Source organism: Panthera onca, chromosome B1 (genome assembly GCF_046562875.1).
Source record: "Panthera onca isolate mPanOnc1 chromosome B1, mPanOnc1 haplotype 2, whole genome shotgun sequence".
Lineage (NCBI taxonomy): Eukaryota > Metazoa > Chordata > Mammalia > Carnivora > Felidae > Panthera > Panthera onca.
In genome coordinates this window covers 82,812,018-82,833,048 of record NC_138342.1, presented here as the reverse complement: position 1 = coordinate 82,833,048, position 21,031 = coordinate 82,812,018, and the positions used below count along the sequence as shown (strand labels likewise).

At 37.2% G+C, this 21,031-nt stretch overlaps 1 protein-coding gene and 1 pseudogene across 1 annotated transcript; one reads left to right on the top strand and one right to left on the bottom strand.

Moving 5' to 3' along the window:
- Positions 1-256: 256 nt before the first annotated feature.
- On the bottom strand, positions 257-3,144 carry LOC132692282 (abl interactor 1 pseudogene; annotated as a pseudogene).
- A 997-nt stretch (positions 3,145-4,141) lies between these two features.
- LOC132692283 (alcohol dehydrogenase E chain) lies at positions 4,142-19,893 on the top strand. Its single transcript, XM_060654574.3, has 9 exons — positions 4,142-4,271; positions 7,206-7,307; positions 7,766-7,904; positions 9,763-9,850; positions 9,948-10,167; positions 12,313-12,573; positions 14,267-14,402; positions 15,356-15,494; positions 17,263-19,893. The coding sequence occupies exons 1-9, from the start codon at positions 4,254-4,256 to the stop codon at positions 17,285-17,287; spliced, it is 1,128 nt and encodes a 375-aa protein (XP_060510557.2). The 5' UTR covers positions 4,142-4,253; the 3' UTR covers positions 17,288-19,893.
- Positions 19,894-21,031: the final 1,138 nt, after the last annotated feature.

Genomic DNA, 21,031 nt, shown 5'->3' with positions numbered 1-21,031 from the left:
CTAGGAAAAACAGAATTGTTTAGGTAAAGGGGAAAAAAAAAAACCACTGCAAACTAAATGGTTCACCTATATGTAACATTTACATAGTCCTAATAACAAATTATTCTGTTATTCTTTCGGGAAACAAGAGAGAAGTAGAATATTTTTTAAATTTACTCATTTATTTTATAAGCAAACCAGTGAGGGAAAGGACAAAAATCTTTGGTTCATTTATGTATTTATGAATGGAAAAAATTTATAACGCAAATTCACCCATTAAAAAACTTAGGTACAAATTACAACATTACAGATAACCCTTTGTTTTGTTTCACATAGAGACCTTAGAGACTCAATTCATTTCATGAGACCTAAGTACGAGTACTCCAAGTAAATATTACACAAATTGGAAGCATCTTGGATTTTTTATGTATATTTCAATACATAAATTTGTATGCATGCTTTAAACAAATAGTATATTTCAATAATGAGAAAATCTAAACGGAAAGTATGACCAGCACGAGGATTGTAGTTTTCTGGTTTTAATATTAGTCTGACATAGCGTTAGTAACCATGCCGCATGGAAACATGTAATGGTACGGTCTGAATCATGATTTGTTAAATATTCTACACCACTCCCCCAGAATACTTAGGCTGGTCATAAAGTTAACTGTGTAAGTACATAAGCATTATCAGGTATGGACAGCCTCCTGTATTAATTGCTGATTAGCAATACACAAACTGCCTCAAAGACTTATGCCTACAGGTAGACATTCAATTATACCAATAAAACAGCATGTCCTGAAAATATGGGCACGTTTGAAAATATTTTAAGACAACTCTGTTAACCATAATAATCCCACAGTATGACTAATAAGAAGAACCTGCTTTAAAAGCAAAAATGTAATCAGCATAGCGCATGATTGATTCAACACAGTTCCCAGGGAACAGACCAGTCACTTGATTGCAGACTCCTTCATACCAGCCATCATTATTCTTCTTTATCACATAAATGATTGCACCCTCCATAAATGATAGCTCATCGTCCTTGTCTTTCATATAATCATATAGTGCCACAACTTTCTCCATATAATTCTTGGGACCCAAGCAGGATCCCCATCTGCATGTGGATCATTATACTGAACTACTGCAGACTCTTCATCCTCATAATCCACTGGGGGTGGTGGCAGAGGCGGAGACTCATCAAACATGGGAATGTCATCTGGGAGAGGTGGTGGTGGTGGAGTTGGACTATCAGCAATGCTTTCCTACATCCTGGCCACGAAGCCTGTGAGAGGTTATCTGTGGAGTCAACTGAGGCATAGGGGTAGGGGTGAGAGCAACAGAAATTGAATTCTGAGAATAAAGTGGACCTCCGTTAACATGAGGCTGAGGAGCAGAAAATTGAGCAAAGAGGGAGTTCGTCTGTATCCACCAGAAGACATCGAGGAAGTGGTCGAGTTGTGTTGAGAAATCTGCCTGGTCATTGTGCCGTACTGGGAACTGGGACCTAAGCCTGGGGCTGCTGGTCCAATAGTGAGTGGTGAAATATAGGCATGGCAATGGGGATGCCAATAGTGCTGCTTCCACTGCTTTCTCGACTTCTACTCCCCCCCACTACTTCTACTGTGTGTCCTCGGTGTCTGGTGTAAAGAAGCCGTCCTGCCTGGACTATGCTGACTTCTGAGCCTAGCAGGACTTATCATGTAGTCATTAGGAACTGCTGGGGGTTTAACAGGTTCCAGGGTTTTGTAAGGAGTATTTTGTCCCAGTGTTCCCCAGCCTGACATGGGAGGGCTTGGAGGTTTCTGAGTAGGAAGATTTGTTCTGGACAGTGTGCCAGTTCTTGCAGGCTGGGTATTTCCATGCTTGACACCACGGCCCACAACATCCAGAATTGTATAGTCAATAGGTTTCTGAATACACCTTACAGAGCGCTCCATATGTGCAGGTGCTATTATTTTGTGAGTTCTTGGTGTATTCTTATTTGTTGTCAAAATGCCAATGTCTCTTCAAGACACTTTCTCTTTATGAATGTCCACGGTCTGTGACATATGATTGGTGGAAGGCTCCATTCTCCAAAGCTGAGAGGTTTGGATATCCAGCAACTGGAGTACATTGTTGGCCAGTGCATTTATTTGAGAAGCAAGTCTAGCTATGGATTGGGTTGTGTAGGCTTTGGACTCTTCTAAAGCTTTTCTCTTGTCTGCAGCCTGTATGTAGTTGTTTTCACAGTAGTCCACCACCCGGGTCAGATTCTGGTAACTCTCCATCAGTGCCATCTTTCCACAGGGATCTCCTCCTCTAGTAACATCTACAGCTCTGCCAGTTTCCACCAATTCCACTGCATTGCTTCCTCTCGCATTAAAGAGACAGAAGCAGCAACGTCTGAGGCACTGAGCACCTCACAGCCCAGATACAAACCACCTACTGCCCTCCCGCCTTGTATTGTGGGATGGCCCCCCTCCTCTTCCTCCTCACTCTCTCCACCCCCAGAAGTAGAGCATTTTTGTGGTAATGACTGCCCCAAATTTTCATCCTCCCAAATGGAAAGTTAATAGGAATGTCCAAAGCAAAACCAAGTTAGTAATATATGCATGCTACTTGGAGATGTGGAAATAAAAAAACAAAATAATAAGTTTCGAAAGTTGACAGCAGTGGCTTGTAGGGAAGAGTAAATGTAGGAAAAAGCAGGAAAGCAAGTACAGCTGCTTTTCTTAGGAGGCTTTGTAGAAAAAAGTTTTGCATATGTATATGCATGTATAATTTTGGTAAAAATGAAAATGAAAAATCAAAAACTGGAAAAGTGATGAACACAAAAGAATTGTTTATATTCTAGGACTCTTAAAATACAAAATGAATGAAAATTCTAAAACAAGTTTTGTAGCATCATGCAAATAGGCATATATGGCTGAGCATAACATTTTCAGTGACTGTATCATACAGGGATTCGAAAGGTACAATACTTCAAACGTCTTCAAAGTGCTCTGGAAAACTACTTGAAAACATAATGGGCGGTGTGCAAACCGTGGCAGATCAGGCCTACGTGAAATCTATAATGGAAAAGAGCAAGTGGGTCCTGTTAGTCATCTATTGGTTTCTCTTCTGTTGATGATTCTGGATTCTTTTCCTTTCTTCTCAACCCCCTTTAACATACTCATTCCAGTGCTTTCTATGTCAGCACATGGTAACCATTAAAAAGACTCAGTCTGGGTAAATTAACTCAGTCTGTGTAATACTATGGTTTGCTAGACAGTATGCTTCTGGGAGCACTTTTGGTGCCAAGAACTGTATCAGTGTCCAGTTAGGAAAATAGAAAACTCTGTATTTCAAACAAAGTAGATTTATTACCGAAAACTGGCTGCACAATTGTTGAAAAGCTGAAAGATCACAAAAGGCATGTTAGGCCACAGAGAACATTAACATTCAGCCCCTAGAGGGCTGGGAGAACAAAAAGAAAGTAAGGTTGTCAGCACTGAAACCTTAGTGAGTAGCTAATATTCACTGAAGGTTGTCCTATTTGTCAGGCACCCTGAGAAGTGCTTTAAAAGGATATTCTCAGTTTTCCTCAAACAACTCCTCGAGGGGGTACCAACAGTCATCCTCATTTTATAGGTAAGAAAATTAAGGCCAAAGACAGATAAATAATAAATCCAACTGCACACAGCTAGTAAGCATAGGGTCTGCCAAGCCATAACCACTGCTCCAAACTCCCTGTTATGACAGGTAGAGGTGAGTGTCTGTGCTGTGACTCATTGTTGTCCAACTTCCCTTCTATGAAAAGAGTGCTAAATCAAACCTATTCCTCTGGCTCAGAGCACTCTCTGTCCAATATCATTTGTGCTGCTTCCTTACTCCTCTTTTCGAACTGCAACATATGGACTAGAAGTTGGAGATTAGCTCACATGAAGGGCAAACAACTCCGAACACCCTATGTGGGATGGAAAGAGAAGAAATATGCAATCTAGGAAAAAAAGAGAGCGAGATTAAAATTTAGGTGTAGGGACATAGTTTACCTAATGAACCCAATATATTAACTGAAATTGGCAAGGTGCAAAGTCAAAGGTTTGGATGCTGGCTCAGTGCGCTTTTCTTCCTGATTTGACTTGGCTTGAGAAAAAGCTGATAGGTGTGGCTTAAAGACCCCAGATCACATGTGTGGAATGGGCAGTTACTCAAGCAAACAAAATATCTGTATAACATATCAGCTTTATCTACTCAAACAGAAGAGTCTATAAGAATTCACCAGTCTCCTGGTCTGCAGAGAAAACGGAACGATGAGCACAGCAGGAAAAGTAAGCAAAAAAAATTTTGTTTCTACTTTTGGAAATATATTCTTACTATATAATTCACAAAGATATAGTATTAATGAATAATTTAAAATGCATATATAAATTAGAAACAATGTGTACTGAAATACAAAACAGAGTGTGTGCTTCAATACTCAATGTATATTAAACTACAGTTAAAAATAGGCTATTCCTAAATATCTTTATCAAGAATGCATAGCATCTGTACTTAATAAAATCTTTACTTCCTGTATTAAATACATGTGCAGTAGTTATAGTCAATCATAAATAGATTTGTAAATCTAACATTCTATGTTTTTAATCAAGGAGTTTTCTTTATAATAAAAAAACATAATTTAAATGTTTTTTGTAATCATATTCTTTTTGGGAACACAGGAAAGTTAGACCTGACAAAAGTTTTATGAGAGGAATTTGATTCAGAGGACTTTGAGATATACTTTGAACCTTCCTATAAAATCTCTTACAAAAGGCACACTGATTTCAAAACTTTAGAACAATCAAGATTAATAAGCAAGCCAGCATCAACATGCAAATTCTGAATTACAAGGGCCCTACTGTGCAGAATCCAGGAAATTTCCATAGAAATCCTGTGGAACAGTATCTTCTCCACACAAAAGTCAACATGGGTTTACAAAATAAAAATAATAGTGGTACAGTTTGAATCACTTATTAGCACTGAGAACAGAGATAATCAGTTCTAAGTCTTCCATGGATTCATGCTCATTTGTTCAATGTGCTTAGGTGCACAGAAACGCATGTGGTCATTCAATACAAGCAACTCATATTGTTTAACCTACCTCAATTACAAAAGTCTATGCAACTGTTTCTAGGACATGTGTTATGTTAGGAGTGGATCACACCATACACTATCTTGCTATGATAACTTAAAGATTCCGAGGTTTCTACACACACTGTGTGACACAACACTCCTATATCAATTAGATTGGTTGGAAACCACATGGGTCGCCAGTTGTCAGTTTTCTTATTCCAAATCTCTTTATTTTAATTCATTACTGGTTAGTATTTACAATGGCAAGTTACATTTCAAATGAGGAATAGTTAGGAAAAAGAACAATTAAATATGCCAAAACTAAGCTTAAAAGGAGTTCAGAGAGCAAATGTGCAAACCAAATGTATTAATGAAAACAATAAATCTTTGGGTGCAGCATTAATCACTTTTAGCTTTGTGATAACACCCATTTCTGTTTACCCTTCCTGCATTATAGTCTCCTCAAATGCCAAATGGCAATAATAATACCATTTTATAAGGTGGTGTGAGAATTTAATAAATTAATACTGTAATACACTTGTAACAGTGCCTGGTACATAGAAACAATTCAACAGGGGCACCTGGGTGGCTCAGTCGGTTGAGTGTCCGATTTCGGCTCAGATCATGATCTCACAGTCTGTGAGTTCGAGCCCCGCATCAGGCTCTGTGCTGACAGCGCGGAGCCTGGAGCCTGCTTCGGATTCTGTGTCTACCTCTCTCTCTGCCCCTCCCCTACTCATGCTCTGTCTCTCTCTCTCTCAAAAATAAATAAACTTAAAAAAAAAGATTGTAAAAAGAAATAATTCAACAAATGTTAGTCACTGCTGTTATATTGTTACTGCTATTATTATTTAATCTCTTTTCACTACCATGGAGTAGTAAAAAAATAAAGTTGCATTGATCTTAATTCTCTGGACAGCCAGCTTTGTGACTTTGGGAAAATTAGTCAATTATGGAGTCCATTGAGCCTCAATCTTTTCATCTGTAAAATAAGACCAATAATTCAATAATACTGCCCTGGTAACATCATTGTGAGGTTTAAAGATCAAGTATGTAATTCACCCAAGACAGGACCTTGTAGTCAGGACTTATCTACCCTTAGCGTATTATTTCCAAGAATTTTCATATCTATTGTGGCATTGACCCTGGAAAACACCTTGAAAACTGGGGGGGATTTAACATGAAAATAAATTGTCAAAAGGATAAATCTGCATTGAAAATTTTTTTATCATATTTGCAATTAAGTCAATTCTTTCTAGGAGAAAACTCCCTTAATTTTGTAAGCTTTGCAACAATGAAGACAGCTTTATATTATAATCCCAACCACTAAAAATATGTTTTCAACTTTTATTTTTAAGAACCCCAATGGGTAAACTGTGCTAGCTAGAAATTCAAGCACACCATTCTCCCATTTTTAAATATATACGTACATGTGTACATAGGTGTGTGTGAGTGTGCGTATACAGCTATAACCTCTGAAATTTTTGTTGCAAATCTAATCTGGAAGGAATTTCTACACATAAATCAGACAACAAAACAGCACTGCCAAAGCTAACTTTCAAATGAGTGATGCAAGCAAGTAGCAACCACAAGCAGTAAGGAAAACAAAGTCAAGGGAAGAGAACAGGCAAATAGAGAAAAAAAAAACTCATCCTAGGTAGGGAGGCCAATGTGCAACCGAAATCATAAAGTTAGATTATTTGGGCTTCAGCAGAGAATTGAGCAAGAGGGCAATAGCTTTTATGTGAACAGCACTAAACCTGTCAGCAAAATTATGTTGATTTAGAATTCCACACACCAGCCAACAGTCGCGGGTAAACAACCGAGTTAAGGACATTAGGAAATATCAGGAATAAACAACCCTTGGCAAACAAAAAGCAACATGAAGATGGCCTGAAAGAATATATTCCATTTTATCTCAATGTCTCATTATAGTTAATCCTGTTTCTCTTTCCTTGTGCGATTGCTTTGCCTGTTTTTTAAAAAGGTATTTTTATTCTCTTTGTAAATCAGAGGTCCTTCCTTCATTTCTATGGGACACTTTAGGGTCCAGACATGAGGGAACATGTTGCACATAACAAGATGAAAGTCACTATACCTGACTTTAAGAATGGGGAAAAACTAGTAGCATCTTTCTATTCAATTTCCAGGTGATCAAATGCAAAGCAGCTGTGCTGTGGGAGTTAAAGAAACCCTTTTCCATTGAGGAGGTGGAGGTTGCACCCCCTAAGGCCCATGAAGTTCGTATTAAGGTGAAACATTTTTTCCAGTTTTTTAATTTTAGGCTCCAAAAATGGTAAAAGTGGAAATAAGCAAAAATCCGTTAAAAGGCACTTTCTATATGGTGATCCAAACACTTATCGTCAAGAAAGATACAAATACAAGTCGTTAAGTTTTTAAAAAGGAACCAGGGTATATACAGTCTAATCCCAATAAAATAAAAAATAATTTACATGTTTCTACAGGAAAAAAGTATAAAGGGACGTACATCAAGATTTCAACATCAATTAGCATCAGCTGGTAGAATTTGAGTGACAACTTTCCTAGTGCTAATCTGCAATTTCTACTTCTATAAAAAGGATACATTCTTGTATATTAAGACTTTATTTCAGAAAAAAAATGTTTCACAGACTATTCCAAATTGTTTGATGAGGAAAAGATAAGTGTCCTATTCTTTTCTGTATCTAATCATCCTCCCTTTCCCATGTAGATGGTGGCCACAGGAATCTGTCGTTCAGATGACCATGTGGTTAGTGGAACAATTATCACGCCTCTCCCTGCGATCTTAGGCCATGAGGCAGCTGGCATTGTGGAAAGTGTTGGAGAAGGTGTGACGACAGTAAAACCAGGTACAGAATTCACACTTCGGGAATTCACAGTTCAAGAACAAGATCATGCAGCCTGGAAAGACCTTGCAGAAGGTCATGGCTGAGCTGGGACTAGAACATAGGTCTCCTCCTTTCTTCCCTCCCTTGCCTGACTCAGACATGTGTGCATTCATGCAATCATGTTTTCTCTCCTTTAGCAAGTGCCTATTAGATGCCAGGCACTGGGTTAGATCCCGGGAACACATAAAGATCAAGTGAGACGCAGTGACTGCCAAGGTTAGAGTTCATAAACAAATAATTTCCATTTGAGTGTTGCTGAGTACTATGTTCTGTCAGGTCCAAAGAGACCTACAAATGGGACAAAATAAGAAAACAAAAGTCTATGTCCTGACCCTCCACATCACTATATGGAAACTGTTGTGTACTGATTTCACAGGATGGGGGCCATGAGGCTTTAACTGAATCTACATGACCTACTCTTAGGTGGGAAGAGACTCATTCACTGATTTCCTCTTCCAGTATGGCCTCCCTTCTTGAACATTAAATGAACAAAACAGACTAGATGGAAGGGAATGAAATAGACCTAGCAGAAGACACCCTGCCATAAACAATATCTGTGTTATTACCTTTAACCATGGTTAAATGTGACTGGTGACAAAGTACTATTTTATCTTTAATATAGATTTTATTCTAATTTAATATTAATATAGATAAATATTTTTAAAGGGTGAATAGATGGAAATTTTATATGGAGATGATAGGCATAGAAATTTTTCAATTAGATGTTATGGCCTGACCATTTTTCTAGGTCTTGTGGCTAGGTAGCATAGGTGATTAAAAATGAAAATTTTGTCTAATTCTAAAAAAATCAATTTACCAAGGGATTTGGCCTCCCCCATTACCGAATACTTAATTGACCTGTGAACAGGTCAATTGTCTGGTTTGTGTTTCAGCTCTTAATATTTCCTTTACTCAGAAATAAATTAATAAATGGATGATGGGCATTGAGGAGGGCACTTGTTGGGATGAGCACTGGGTGTTGTATGTAAATGATGAATCACGGGAATCTATCCCCCAAACCAAGAACACATCGTGTACACTGCATGTTAGTCAACTTGACAATAAATTATATTTAAAAAATAAAAAATAAATTTTTGGTAGAGTTCACCAGTGGAGGGAAAATTAATTAATAATAAACAACACCCTTACTTTTCACCCTGATCCCTTAATCATAGCAGAAAAAATAGATAATTTACAAATTAAGTTATCAGCCACAAACATTTGAAAGTCAGTTTTTATCCTTTAAGAAAGTGCCTAACTCATTGATGAGGTTTACAAAGGGATTTCTTGAATTCTTCTTTTTCCCATTTTTGTTAGTTTTCCTTAAAAACAAACAAACTTAAAAGCATAGTCACTTTGAAAAGCCAAGAAATGGTTGTTCAAACACTCATTTTTACTTTATTTCAAACTATTACAAAGTAGCAGATTTCCCTGGCATCTAGTGGAAGAATACCAGCCTGCTCACAGCTAAAATTTATGTTTACAGTTACATGAGAACATTTAATTACCGAGGCTTAAATGATATATATAAAACTCTCAAGAATAAAGGCACACAACAAAAGATAACTATTAATATGGCAGAAATATTTTTTAAATCTATGTTGTTTCTGATATTTGCATTTCCTCTTTGAGAATCTTCAGGCACATGGAAACCCAAACCAATAACAATGCTGGCTGGCAATGACCAACAACATAGTGGTGAACCCTATTTCTTGGAGACTTCAAAGACACACCTCTAATACATATGCATAAGCTTCTGGTTCTTGCTGTATTAATTCCTGGGTAGAAATTTAAGAAGAATTTGTTTTATACCCTCCAGGTGACAAAGTCATTCCACTCTTTACTCCCCAGTGTGGAAAATGCAATGTTTGTAAACACCCAGAAGGCAACTTCTGCGTGAAAAACGAGTAAGTTTCTGATACTCTCCTTACACAGGCAATGGATTTACACATCCGTTATGCTACTGTCTCATGCCCTTGTGTGTCTATGTGTTGCACTGGCCAGTCTGAACATGCCTCGGGGGACCATGCAGGATGGTACCATCAGATTCACCTGCAGAGGGAAGCCCATTTACCATTTCCTTGGCATCAGCACCTTCTCCCAGTACACAGTGGTGGATGAGATCTCAGTGGCCAAGATTGACGAAGCCTCACCACTGGATAAAGTCTGTCTCATTGGCTGTGGATTTTCTACTGGTTATGGGTCTGCAGTCAAAGTTGCCAAGGTAGGAAAGACAATGGTTGATAAAACCAGTTACACTCAGACTATCAAGAACCAAGAGGAGAGCAATTTCTCACAGGAATCAGAGATCGTTCTTCATAGATTTACTGGTAGATTTTCCTCCTGCTATCACAATAACATTGATAAAATTTAGGGTATCAGTTATGACTGTAAAAATGGCCTCAGAAGGAATTGATGAGCATATCCTAGAAAATTTATTTATCACAGATGAAAATGCTATTGACGCTTAGTTAAGAAAAAGTAAAGATGTAATTTTCAATAATTATTCTACAATTGTTCTTTATATGATTACTAAATTTTAGAGCTGGGAGCTCATTTAGTAATTTATTGTACTGCTAACACCAACATGCATCAGGCATAGTAGGTTCTGCTAACTTTAGAGGCAACAACAGTAAATAAGATGAAGAGATCACCTCTGACTAGCATCTAGTCCATGGATCTTTTACTCTCAGAATTGGGATGAACAGTAGATTCCAAAGCCTTATATAGTGCACCTCCAAACCAAGAGTTACCAACCCACCCACTCTGTGGATCCCTACAAAGGAAGTAATAAAGCTTCAGTAATGCACTTTGCATTAATCCAGTCATTAGGGGATTTCACTGCTACATCTCATCTTCTGCACACACATGTATATACACACAGTTCAGAGGTGGCAGATTTTAAAGAGAAATTCTTTAAACAGAAATTCCTCTTCCCAAAAGTATGGAAATCTAGCAGTATTCCTTCATTTTGTGAAATGGAAACCCGGAGACATAAAGCTATTTGCCCAAGATCTCACAGCTGGTTAGTATGAGAATTGTGATTGGCCTATCTCTCAAAATTCCTGCTGAATCTTAAACCAGGATACATAATTACCTTCACCTTTAGATCACAATTACAAGTCTCAAATTTTTCTAAGTAAGGTAAAAAGTGGTGTTATATCCCAGAGTATAGTTACTTGGGATAGGAGAAATCAACAGCCACACTGAAGGCTGATTACAGCAGACTAGGTTTACTAAACAGTCTCTAGCCAACTAAAACAATTGAAAGCATGAGTTTTCCAAATTCTGTGGCTCTAGCACTGAGTCTCTTATGCAACTGCATCATCTGTTTAAACAGATGGTCTAGCTGAGCCTAGACACAGAGCAGAAACTGAGAGCATTCATAATTATTTTCAACCATTAATAAAATATAGACCAACTTTTGATTGCATTATTGCTCATTAGTATATTTTTTATAGCAGGGATAAAGACCCAATAAGATCACAGTGATCTCAAGCTATATTATCTTAGTTATCTGTTAAATTTCCCCTGTTCTTGGGCTTTCCTCTAAACTAAGGTTAACTCTTCTATATTTCACAGCTAATTTATGCTCTCATGATACTGGTCATGATGCTGAAAGTTAATGAAACAAATACTTAATTATTGAAGGTTTCACTGAATTATTTTTCAGTCTCCCAGAATAATCTTTTCCACTTATTATTTCATTTCCCAAAACTTTGCATTTCTGTGTTTGATATACTAAAACTGTTGATAGATTTGAGCTACTAGATTCGATTCAAGACGGGAGTCCCTGGCATTTAGGGCACTGGCTCCCAGCCTGAGTTTCTCATTGGAGTCACCTGGGGACTGGGTCCCACCTGCAGAAATTCTGATGGAATTGGTTATAAGCTGTGACCTAGGCATTGAGATGTTTTGAAGCTCCCCAGGTGAGTCTAATGTCCAGCAACGTTTGAGAACCACTCATCTAGTTCAACCACCTCAATTTAAACATGAAGCAACTGAAGCCAAAAGAGATTTGGCAGAAGGCTGGACGTAAGAGTTCGAACAGCTCCTCATAACAGAAAAGGCATAGCACTTTATATAGCTTAGGCATTTTCTAGCAATCATTTATTTTTATTTTTTTAATGATTATTTTTGAGAGAGAAAGACAGAGTACAAGCAGGGGAGGGACAGAGAGAGGGAGACACAGAATCCAAAGCAGGCTCCAGGCTCTGAGCTGTCAGCACAAATCCCAACATGGGGTTCAAACTCAATGAACAGCGAGATCATGACCTGAGCTGAAGTCAGATGCTTCACCTATTGAGCCACCCAGGTGCCCCAGTGGCAATCATTATTTAATCCATTTTTGCATTTTCTGAAAACACAGGTCACCCAGGGCTCCACCTGTGCCGTGTTTGGCCTTGGAGGAGTCGGTCTGTCTGTTATCATAGGCTGTAAAACAGCAGGAGCGTCCAGGATTATTGGGGTGGACATCAACAAAGACAAATTTGCAAAGGCCAAAGAGGTGGGTGCCACTGAGTGCATCAGCCCTCAGGACTACAAGAAACCAATCCAGGAGGTGCTAAAAGAGATGAGTGGTGGCGGTGTGGATTTTTCATTTGAAGTCATTGGGCGGCTTGACACCATGGTATGTAACATGAAATGCCTTGAGATATCTGCTTCTATATTTCATAGTATACTTTGAGGCAGTAGAATATAAATATTATATATAAATAATATTTTTAAAACTAAGGTGATTTTCCATATCCTGTTGGGTTATTCTACTTATTATTATGAGAAATCTTTAATTCCATCAGCTCAGCAAATCTGTCTCAAGTAATATTTCTCCTTTCGAGAGGAAAGAGGGTTTTTATAAAATTAAACCACTATAATTTTACTTTGTTAATTTTTGGTAAAAAAAATTTCAAACAAGTAAATATGGGTAATATAAATTGTTTTCAAATTGGCAAGTTTGATTTCTTTCTCACATTCATAATGAAATGGTTTATCAATATTTTACATTTTAAGAAACTTCCATTTTCTTTCATATATCATACTTTGGCCAGAGGAATAATGGCCAATTTTAGACCAGTATCATTTTATTAACAGAAAATATTGCATTTTTCCATTTACCATGCTGCCTTATTTTGCCACAGCAGAGAGCACAGTTCCTGGCACATAGTAAGCACCCAGTAACTATGTGTTGGGTTGAATACCTTTGAAACTCAACAATTTTTTCCACCAAAAAAATTTAAGAGATCTATATCTCATAGCACTGTTTATAAATTACATGAGATAATGCATGTAAAATACTTAGCACAGCATGACCTGTCAGATGGTAAGCTCAGTAAATGTTAGCTAGTGTTACTGATATGCAGTGCTGTTTCTGATCTTGCAGTGTTTACATAATCTTTGGAATATACATAACATTACTTTCAATGACAAATATCATCAATTGCAAGGAGGAATACATCTCCAGTTATATATATCCCGCCTACCCAGAACTCCCTAGAACCTTACTGAAAGAAAGTCCCCAGAAACCAACAAATCCCCCTTTTGAGGTTCTCCAGTAAATCCTAGTAGTAATGGTAACATGAGGAACCACCCTAAGAATAAAGCTCTTTGTAGCCTTGACTTGAGACAATATACTCACTTCAGATGACTAAAGTTCTAAGGCTATAGCTTTTCTCCTTATGCCCTTTTTCTGTTGTTTTCCCTCTATTTTCTCCTGTGAAATTAGATTGCTACTTCACTTGAAGGTACCAAATATCCAATAGCCACATGTTCTGAGGTTATCTGGTCTTCTAAACATCATACTCCAAAATCAAAGGGTTAACCATTATATATTGCTAAAGAATCCTCAACAATTCTCTTACTGTGGAATATGATTAAAAACTTGGCTGGATGAAGAAGCTTTCTTTTGAAGTTCCAGAAGACCATCAAGTAGACAAACACACCAATTTTGATGATGTAATTGACCTTAACATCTTGTTTGCCATCAAAACACCTGGTTCAAGTACTGAGTTCAAAATAGCTACTTAAAATAAATAAATAGGTAGATATGTTTGTGATGATGTTTGCCTCTATTATTTTATAAGGAAGAATTAAGCATATACAACAGATTCATTCATCCACTGTTTCATTAAAAAAATTTTTCTGAGCATTTCCTAAAACCACAACACTATCCTAGGCACAGTGGGGAATGAAGAAGCAAAAGCCATAATCTCTTCCCTGCACACACTCACAATCTAGCTAAATCAATATTACGTGATACCATGCACCATGAGTGTGGACTATCAGAAAATTCACTTTAATGATGCTAAATATTAATTTTATTCCAGCTGGCTGCCTTGTCCTGCTGCCAAGAGTCATATGGTGTAAGCGTCATCGTAGGAGTAGCTCCTTATTCTCAAAATATCTCTATGAACCCCATGTTGCTATTGGGCGGACGTACCTGGAAAGGAGCAGTTTTTGGTGGTATGTAGTTAGGCTTGATGGCTAAATTCTTATGGACCTCAGGAGTTCTTCCCTTTTACAAGTGACAAAGCCAGTTTTTATTTTTTTTTTATTATTTTTTTTATTTTTTAATATATGAAATTTACTGTCAAATTGGTTTCCATACAACACCCAGTGCTCATCCCAAAAGGTGCCCTCCTCAATACCCATCACCCACCCTGCCCTCCCTCCCACCCCAAAGCCAGTTTTTAAAAAGCAACATGGTTAGGGGTGCCTGGGTGGCTCATTCAGTTAAGCATCTGACTTCGGCTCAGGTTGTGATCTCATGGTTTGTGAGTTCAAGACCCACGTCGGGCTCTGTGCTGACAGGGCAGAGCCTGAGCCTGCTTCATATTCTGTGTCTCCCTCTCTCTCTCCCTCTGCCCCTCCCCTGCTTGCACTCTGGCTCTCTCTCTTAAAAATAAACATTTAAAAAAATGTTTTTAAAGCAACATGGTTAAATGAACTAGATACGGATATAAGGATGCGCACAGAAGGTTCCAAGACACACCTTTTAGTGTCCCCATAAATTAACTAGAATCTCTCAGTCCCACTTCTTTTATACTCATGACTGTATAAGGCACTGAAATACCTCATAGGACCCAGGAAATCCATAGCAGTCATTCATGTGTGCTGTCATTGCCTAAATTTAGGTAACTGCTAAATTTGCTCCCTAAGGGAATAACCACCCATAGTATAATTTCTCTGTGAGAGAGCTAATAATTAAGGACCCCACTTTATCTAGGTGGATTTTTAAAAAGTCTAACCATGGCAAAAGGATACTGAAACACTATCTGTTATTAACCTCAGTAATTGTAGTCTGTGGGATGTAGCACTTTCTATAAACTTTCATTTCAATTCTACTTGGAAAGCCTCCTCTCCAATTCTCCTCTTAACCTATGGCTGAATCTTAAATGATGTTATTTTCTTTTCAGGCTTTAAGAGTAAAGATTCTGTCCCTAAACTTGTGGCCGATTTTATGGCTAAGAAGTTCTCACTTGATCCATTAATAACCCATGTTTTGCCTCTTGAAAAAATAAATGAAGGATTTGACCTGCTTCGCTCTGGAAAAAGGTAGGTATTAAATTTCTTTTTTATTGTAGGTGTTGGCCAATAGAGAAAGAAGGTGAAAGAATGAAAAAAACATTGGAGTGCCTTGGTTCTCCATTAGTAGTTCAGTCTTAGGATGTAGCACATTTTACATCATATTGTGAGAAATTAAAATAGTTGCTTTGCACTTCCTGTTCTACTGAAACCAAACTATTTTGGTTACAGTAAATCTAGATGATCAGAGCCACCCCAGCTTTATTTACAAGAGAACAGTCACGCTTGCAAAGAAAAAGATTCAGAGTCACAGAGTCTTAATTATAATATGGAGTCACTGCAGCCTCTTTCTGGCCACCTAAAAAGGGTTACCATTAATGGCTATAAATTTAAATTGTATTAAGGACCTACTCATTATGGAAGGAGTTGGAGTTACCTTGGGATTTTTTTGTATACAGATACCACTAATTTTTTTCATTAAAAATTTTTAAAATTTTTTCTTTTTTCAGTTTACAAAGAAGTTTTCACAAAAATTATAGGCATACCTTAGAGATAATGTGGGTTCAATTCCAATAAAGAGAATATTGCAGTAAAGCAAGTCAAACAAAGTTTTTGCTTTTCCAGTGCATATAAAGTTATTTTTACACTATACTGTAGTCTAGTGTGCAATAGCATTATGTCTGAAAAAGTAATGTACATACCTTGATTAAAAAAATATTATCTTGCCGGGGCACCTGGGTGCTCAGTTGGTTAAGCATCCAGCTCTTGATTTCGTCTCAGGTCATGATCTCATGGTTCACAGGATCAAGCCCTGCATCAGAGATTCTCTCTCTCCCTCTCTCTATGCCCCTCCCCCACTCATGCTCTCTCACCCTCTCTCTCTCAAAATAAATAAACATAAAAAATATTGTGTTGCAAAAAAATGCAAACCATCATCTGAGCTTTCAGTGAGTTGTAACCTTTTTGCTGGTGAAAGTCTTGCCCCAGTGTTGCTGGTTGCTGACTAATCGGGGTGGGGGTTGCTGAGGTTTGGGGTGACTATGGCAATTTCTTAAAATAAAACAGCAATAACTGGGTGTTGTATGTAAGCAATGAACCACAGGAATCTACCCCCAAAAGCAAGAGTGCACTGTACACACTGTTGGTTAGCCAATTTGACAATAAATTATATTATTTATAAATAAATAAATAAATAAATAAATAAATAAATACAACAATAGTTTGCCATATCCATTGATTCTTCCTTTCACTAGAATACTTAGAGATCATTGTAGTGTTATTAATTGGCATGATTTCAATATCATTGTGTCTCAGAAAATAGGGAGACCCAGGAAAGACAAAGAGACAGGGGAATGCCAGTCGTAGTCAGAACACATACCATATGTATCGATTAAGTTCACCGTCTTACATGGGCACATTAGTGGTAGCCCCAAAACAATTACATAATAACGGGAAAGATCACTGATCACAGATTACCATAACAAATATAACAACAATGAAAAAATTTGAAATATTGTAAGAATTACTAAAATGTGACACAGAGACATGAAGTGAGCAAATGCTGTTGGAAAAATAGTACTGGTAGACTTGCTCAACACAAGGTTGCCACAGACCTTCAATGTGTAAAAAAAAAAAAGGAGGAATAGAGTGAGGTGTGCCTGTATTGAAAAGGGGACTGCTCTTTTAAATGCTGAAGTCTTACATTTTCTTCAAAGCTGAATGCTCCCTGGACTCCCACATGGAACATGTGGGTTATCCAAATATTAAAACAATTAACATGTTTTATTTCCTGTTTCAGCCTCCGCACCATCCTGACATTTTGAGACCACACAAATGCCTTCCTTTGGAGCAGGTCTTTTGGCTCCTGCACCTTCTGGAACCATCAACCAAACAGCATCATTAACTCTGTTCTTCAGGAATGCAATCAATAAATTACACAGGAGAGCTTTCCAAAAGAAGCAAAAAATGAAATGAAATCCACCTTTTTTTTAAAATCCTTTTTCAAGCAAATGTTTAAAATTCAAGTGAGAGCTAAATGCAATATCAGCTGCATAGTTGAGTCCAGTAAACTTTCCTTCTTACTCATTTTACTCATGTTGAATTGTGGCATCCTTCCCATTGAGGAAAGGTAGGTATTTCTTGCACTTCTTGTATCTTTGCCACCCTCAGTCACTGAAACCCAGGGGAGCAGGTCCTCATTACACTTGCCCCCAGCATACACATGATGAGCTACCACACTTGAACTCTTCTATTTCTACCTGTATTTCCACTGTCTATATTTTCCTTTTTATGAAATGTACCAAAGCCCTAGGGGAAACGCTATCATCTGGGAAAGGATACACTTAGATTTACAAGTAGAGAAGGTCTAAAATTTCTATATGCAGGGAATTTTTTTCTCTTTATTCGTATAATCTTATATTAGTTTCAGATGTACAACATAGTGATTCAACATTTATTTACATTAGGAAGTGATCACAATGATAAGTCTAGCTACCTTCTGTCACCACACAAAGTTGTTACCATATTATTAACTATATTCTAAATTCAAGGAATTTTTTAGGGAAATGTCACATATTTTCATATGATAGAAGGAGGTATATTTATTACTTCTTATACTGTTTGCAATGAATATATAATTATTCTTTTAAAACAGAAGCAATTTCATGCTACATGTGATAAATACGAGATTCAGATATTAAATATGAAAATTGAACTATTCCTAGAACCAAATTCAAAAATCTGTATTTTTTACTCATGAAAGTGCTTTATTGGCTAAATAGTTAATTATTATAATTAACTGAAAATGAGTCATAAGGTAATTTAAAAGTAATATGGTGGCTTGAAGTGTAGGGATGGGAATGAAACAGCTATGGACACAACATATAACTAAGAAATGGCACAAACATCCAAAGAAATATGTTTTCTAAGTAAACATATGTGCATATACAGATGTGTATTCTATAGAAATTATTTTTAAATTAGAACTTTTCTATTAACTGCCACGTCTTAAATCTAGAATTCTGGAATTTAATTTTTTGAATATGTAAAAGCCTATGGTAGTCATTTGTTCATGCTTTCCCACTCTCAAGGGAAGATTTGCATTTTAAGCTTTATCTCTAAATATACATAAAAAGCTAAAAAGCTTACTCCTTTAAGGGGTGTTGTCTCTCTCCAAAAGTGTTATTTGCTTCCATGTCTACAATTTGTTGATATTGTGGAAAGGACTTAAAACTTAGTGCAAGTGATCTACCACTTAATTGTGACCTTAACTGGAAGTTACTCAACTTCTCTGAGCCCATTTTATCCTTTAAAAAAAAAAAATTACTCTAAACACAAGGACCACAAAACCTTTTTTTTTTTTTAAGTTTGAAAGATTAATTTAATGCCTTTGGCACACTTTTTACTGTAGAGGACATATGGTATCAGCATTAACGGGTCACCCAAATACAAAGAACTCTAGATTGTGACAACATTAAAGGTTTATCCCAATTCTGCAGAACAGCTTTTTAAAAGATACTATGGGGGCCTCAAAGCTGCGTGCTTCAGAAAGAAATTCTCCACAGGTTGAAATGCCAAAATCCAAAATCTATGTGTTGTTGACTCACGTACTTTGGTCCATTGTAACAGAGCTTTCACCATCCAAACCAATGATGAAGCACTGTGCATGCACCCCCACCCCCCCACCTCACCAGGTGATTTTGGGTTCCCTATAAGCCAGGTCAGAGCAGATAACACCTTCAACACCCCTGTTTGACAGACTGTTCACAGTTTCAGACCAACCCCTCAGTCATGATGATAGTGGAAGAAGAAAGGGGGTATCACTTTTTTACCAGTGTAGAAATGGGGAGGTGAAAGTAGATTACAAACAAAATGTGAATCAGTGTGATAAAATGATGCCTGTGTCAGCTGGGCTTTCGTTGAACAACAAATCAGCAACTCTTAACAGTCAGCACAATTTACTTAAACACCCCTGAGGTGGACCATCAACTGTGGACTGTCCCCTAATGTCTGTGCACTGGGAATGCATTGAGAGATGATGTACATTTGATAAATCTCCATGAAATAAATTGCCAGAAAATTCTAACTTTTTAACTATGGAAAAAAGATTAAAAATTTTTGCTTAGGTCATGCCCAAATTATGGACTATATTTCTTATTTTTAGAAATCATTCTTTACTTTTAAAATTTTAAAAGAAAAAACTGAGGTACTGATAAAGTCCCCATGTGTGTGTTCTCTTCTGTCTATGCTGCCAGGAAGCCAAATCAAAAGCCACAAAAAAAAAAAGTGCTCGAGAATGTGTGTAGATGAGAAAGTGATTTATTTACAGATCAAAGTCTTTCTTTCATGAAGCTACCAAACTTTTTCATTCTACACCTGAAACTAATATTACACTATATGTTAATTGAAATTTAAATAAAAACTTGGGGGGGGGGAAAAAGTCACCGTTTTTTTCTTTGTTATGGAACTCAGATTGTAAAAAGGAAAAAAAAAGGTTTTGTTGCATTTTTGATACTGGATTGAGGCTTTTGTCTTCTTTTTTCATATATCTATGTAAAAAAAATTCTGTCCACTCTTTACTATGAGATTAGTATTACATTGTAGGTAAACAAAAATTTGTATTGCTTGATAAACTATTATAAATTTAAAAAGATTTCTCTACCTCAATTAACTGAAAGTAATGGATCAGTAAACCTATGAAAGATGCTTTCATTAAAAAAAAATTACTCTACCAGGACAATACAGCTTCATAAAGATTAGACAGGATGATGTTGTGAAAGGGCTCTGTCAACTATGGAGCGCCATGTAAAGGTAGGACATAGTTTAATTGTTTTGTCAAAGAGGCTGAAGGAGATATTTAGGGTGAAGGCGGCCTTCAGAACGTCCCTAAGAAAACACCCTGAAATACTGTGGATCCCATATTACTCAGTGTGCCAATGTTTTATACTGGTGCTGCTGATAAGAGATCCAGAAAAAGAGAGTATGGTTCTAAATTTAAAATCACAAGAGTGGGCATAAAATCCTTCTGGTTTCCCAGAGGCCTGTATTAATCTCCCACCCTCCTTCCTCCCAGGTCATGGGTAGCAAGTAAAGAGTGGGACATAGGTGGGCATGTCAGTATATTCACAGAGTTGTACAGTCCTCCATGGGGTGTCTGGGGAAGTTGGGGGTAGGTGCCTTCTGCATCCAGCACTGGCTATTTGTATTGGCATTGATGGAAAAGGAGGCAAGTTGAAATCAAAGTATAAAAATGGAGTGGCTGGTATCCTGATAGGCCTATAATGGTGCATATACTCAGGCTGTACTGCTGGTCTCCAGCAATAAAAATTTTAACTCTAGAAACAAAAATTTCCATATTCACTGGCCTCCCTTAAGAAAATATAACTCTTAATGTACGTACTTACTTTTAGCCAGCCATAACAAGCTCGATCAAAATTAAGAAAATTTTCAGTTTGCAGAGTAATAATTTCATGTTGACGGTTTATCTAATAGCTCTGATAAAATGACACAGTTCCCCCTGAAATATTAAATAAACAAAAAGCAATACAATTGAACTCTTAACTAACCTT

Excerpts from the sequence above, each read along its gene's own strand:
- LOC132692283 (XM_060654574.3), top strand. Across the intron at positions 12,574-14,266 it reads TTGGGCGGCTTGACACCATG|CTGGCTGCCTTGTCCTGCTG; the intron begins GTATGTAACATG and ends ATTTTATTCCAG. Across the intron at positions 15,495-17,262 it reads CTGCTTCGCTCTGGAAAAAG|CCTCCGCACCATCCTGACAT; the intron begins GTAGGTATTAAA and ends TTCCTGTTTCAG.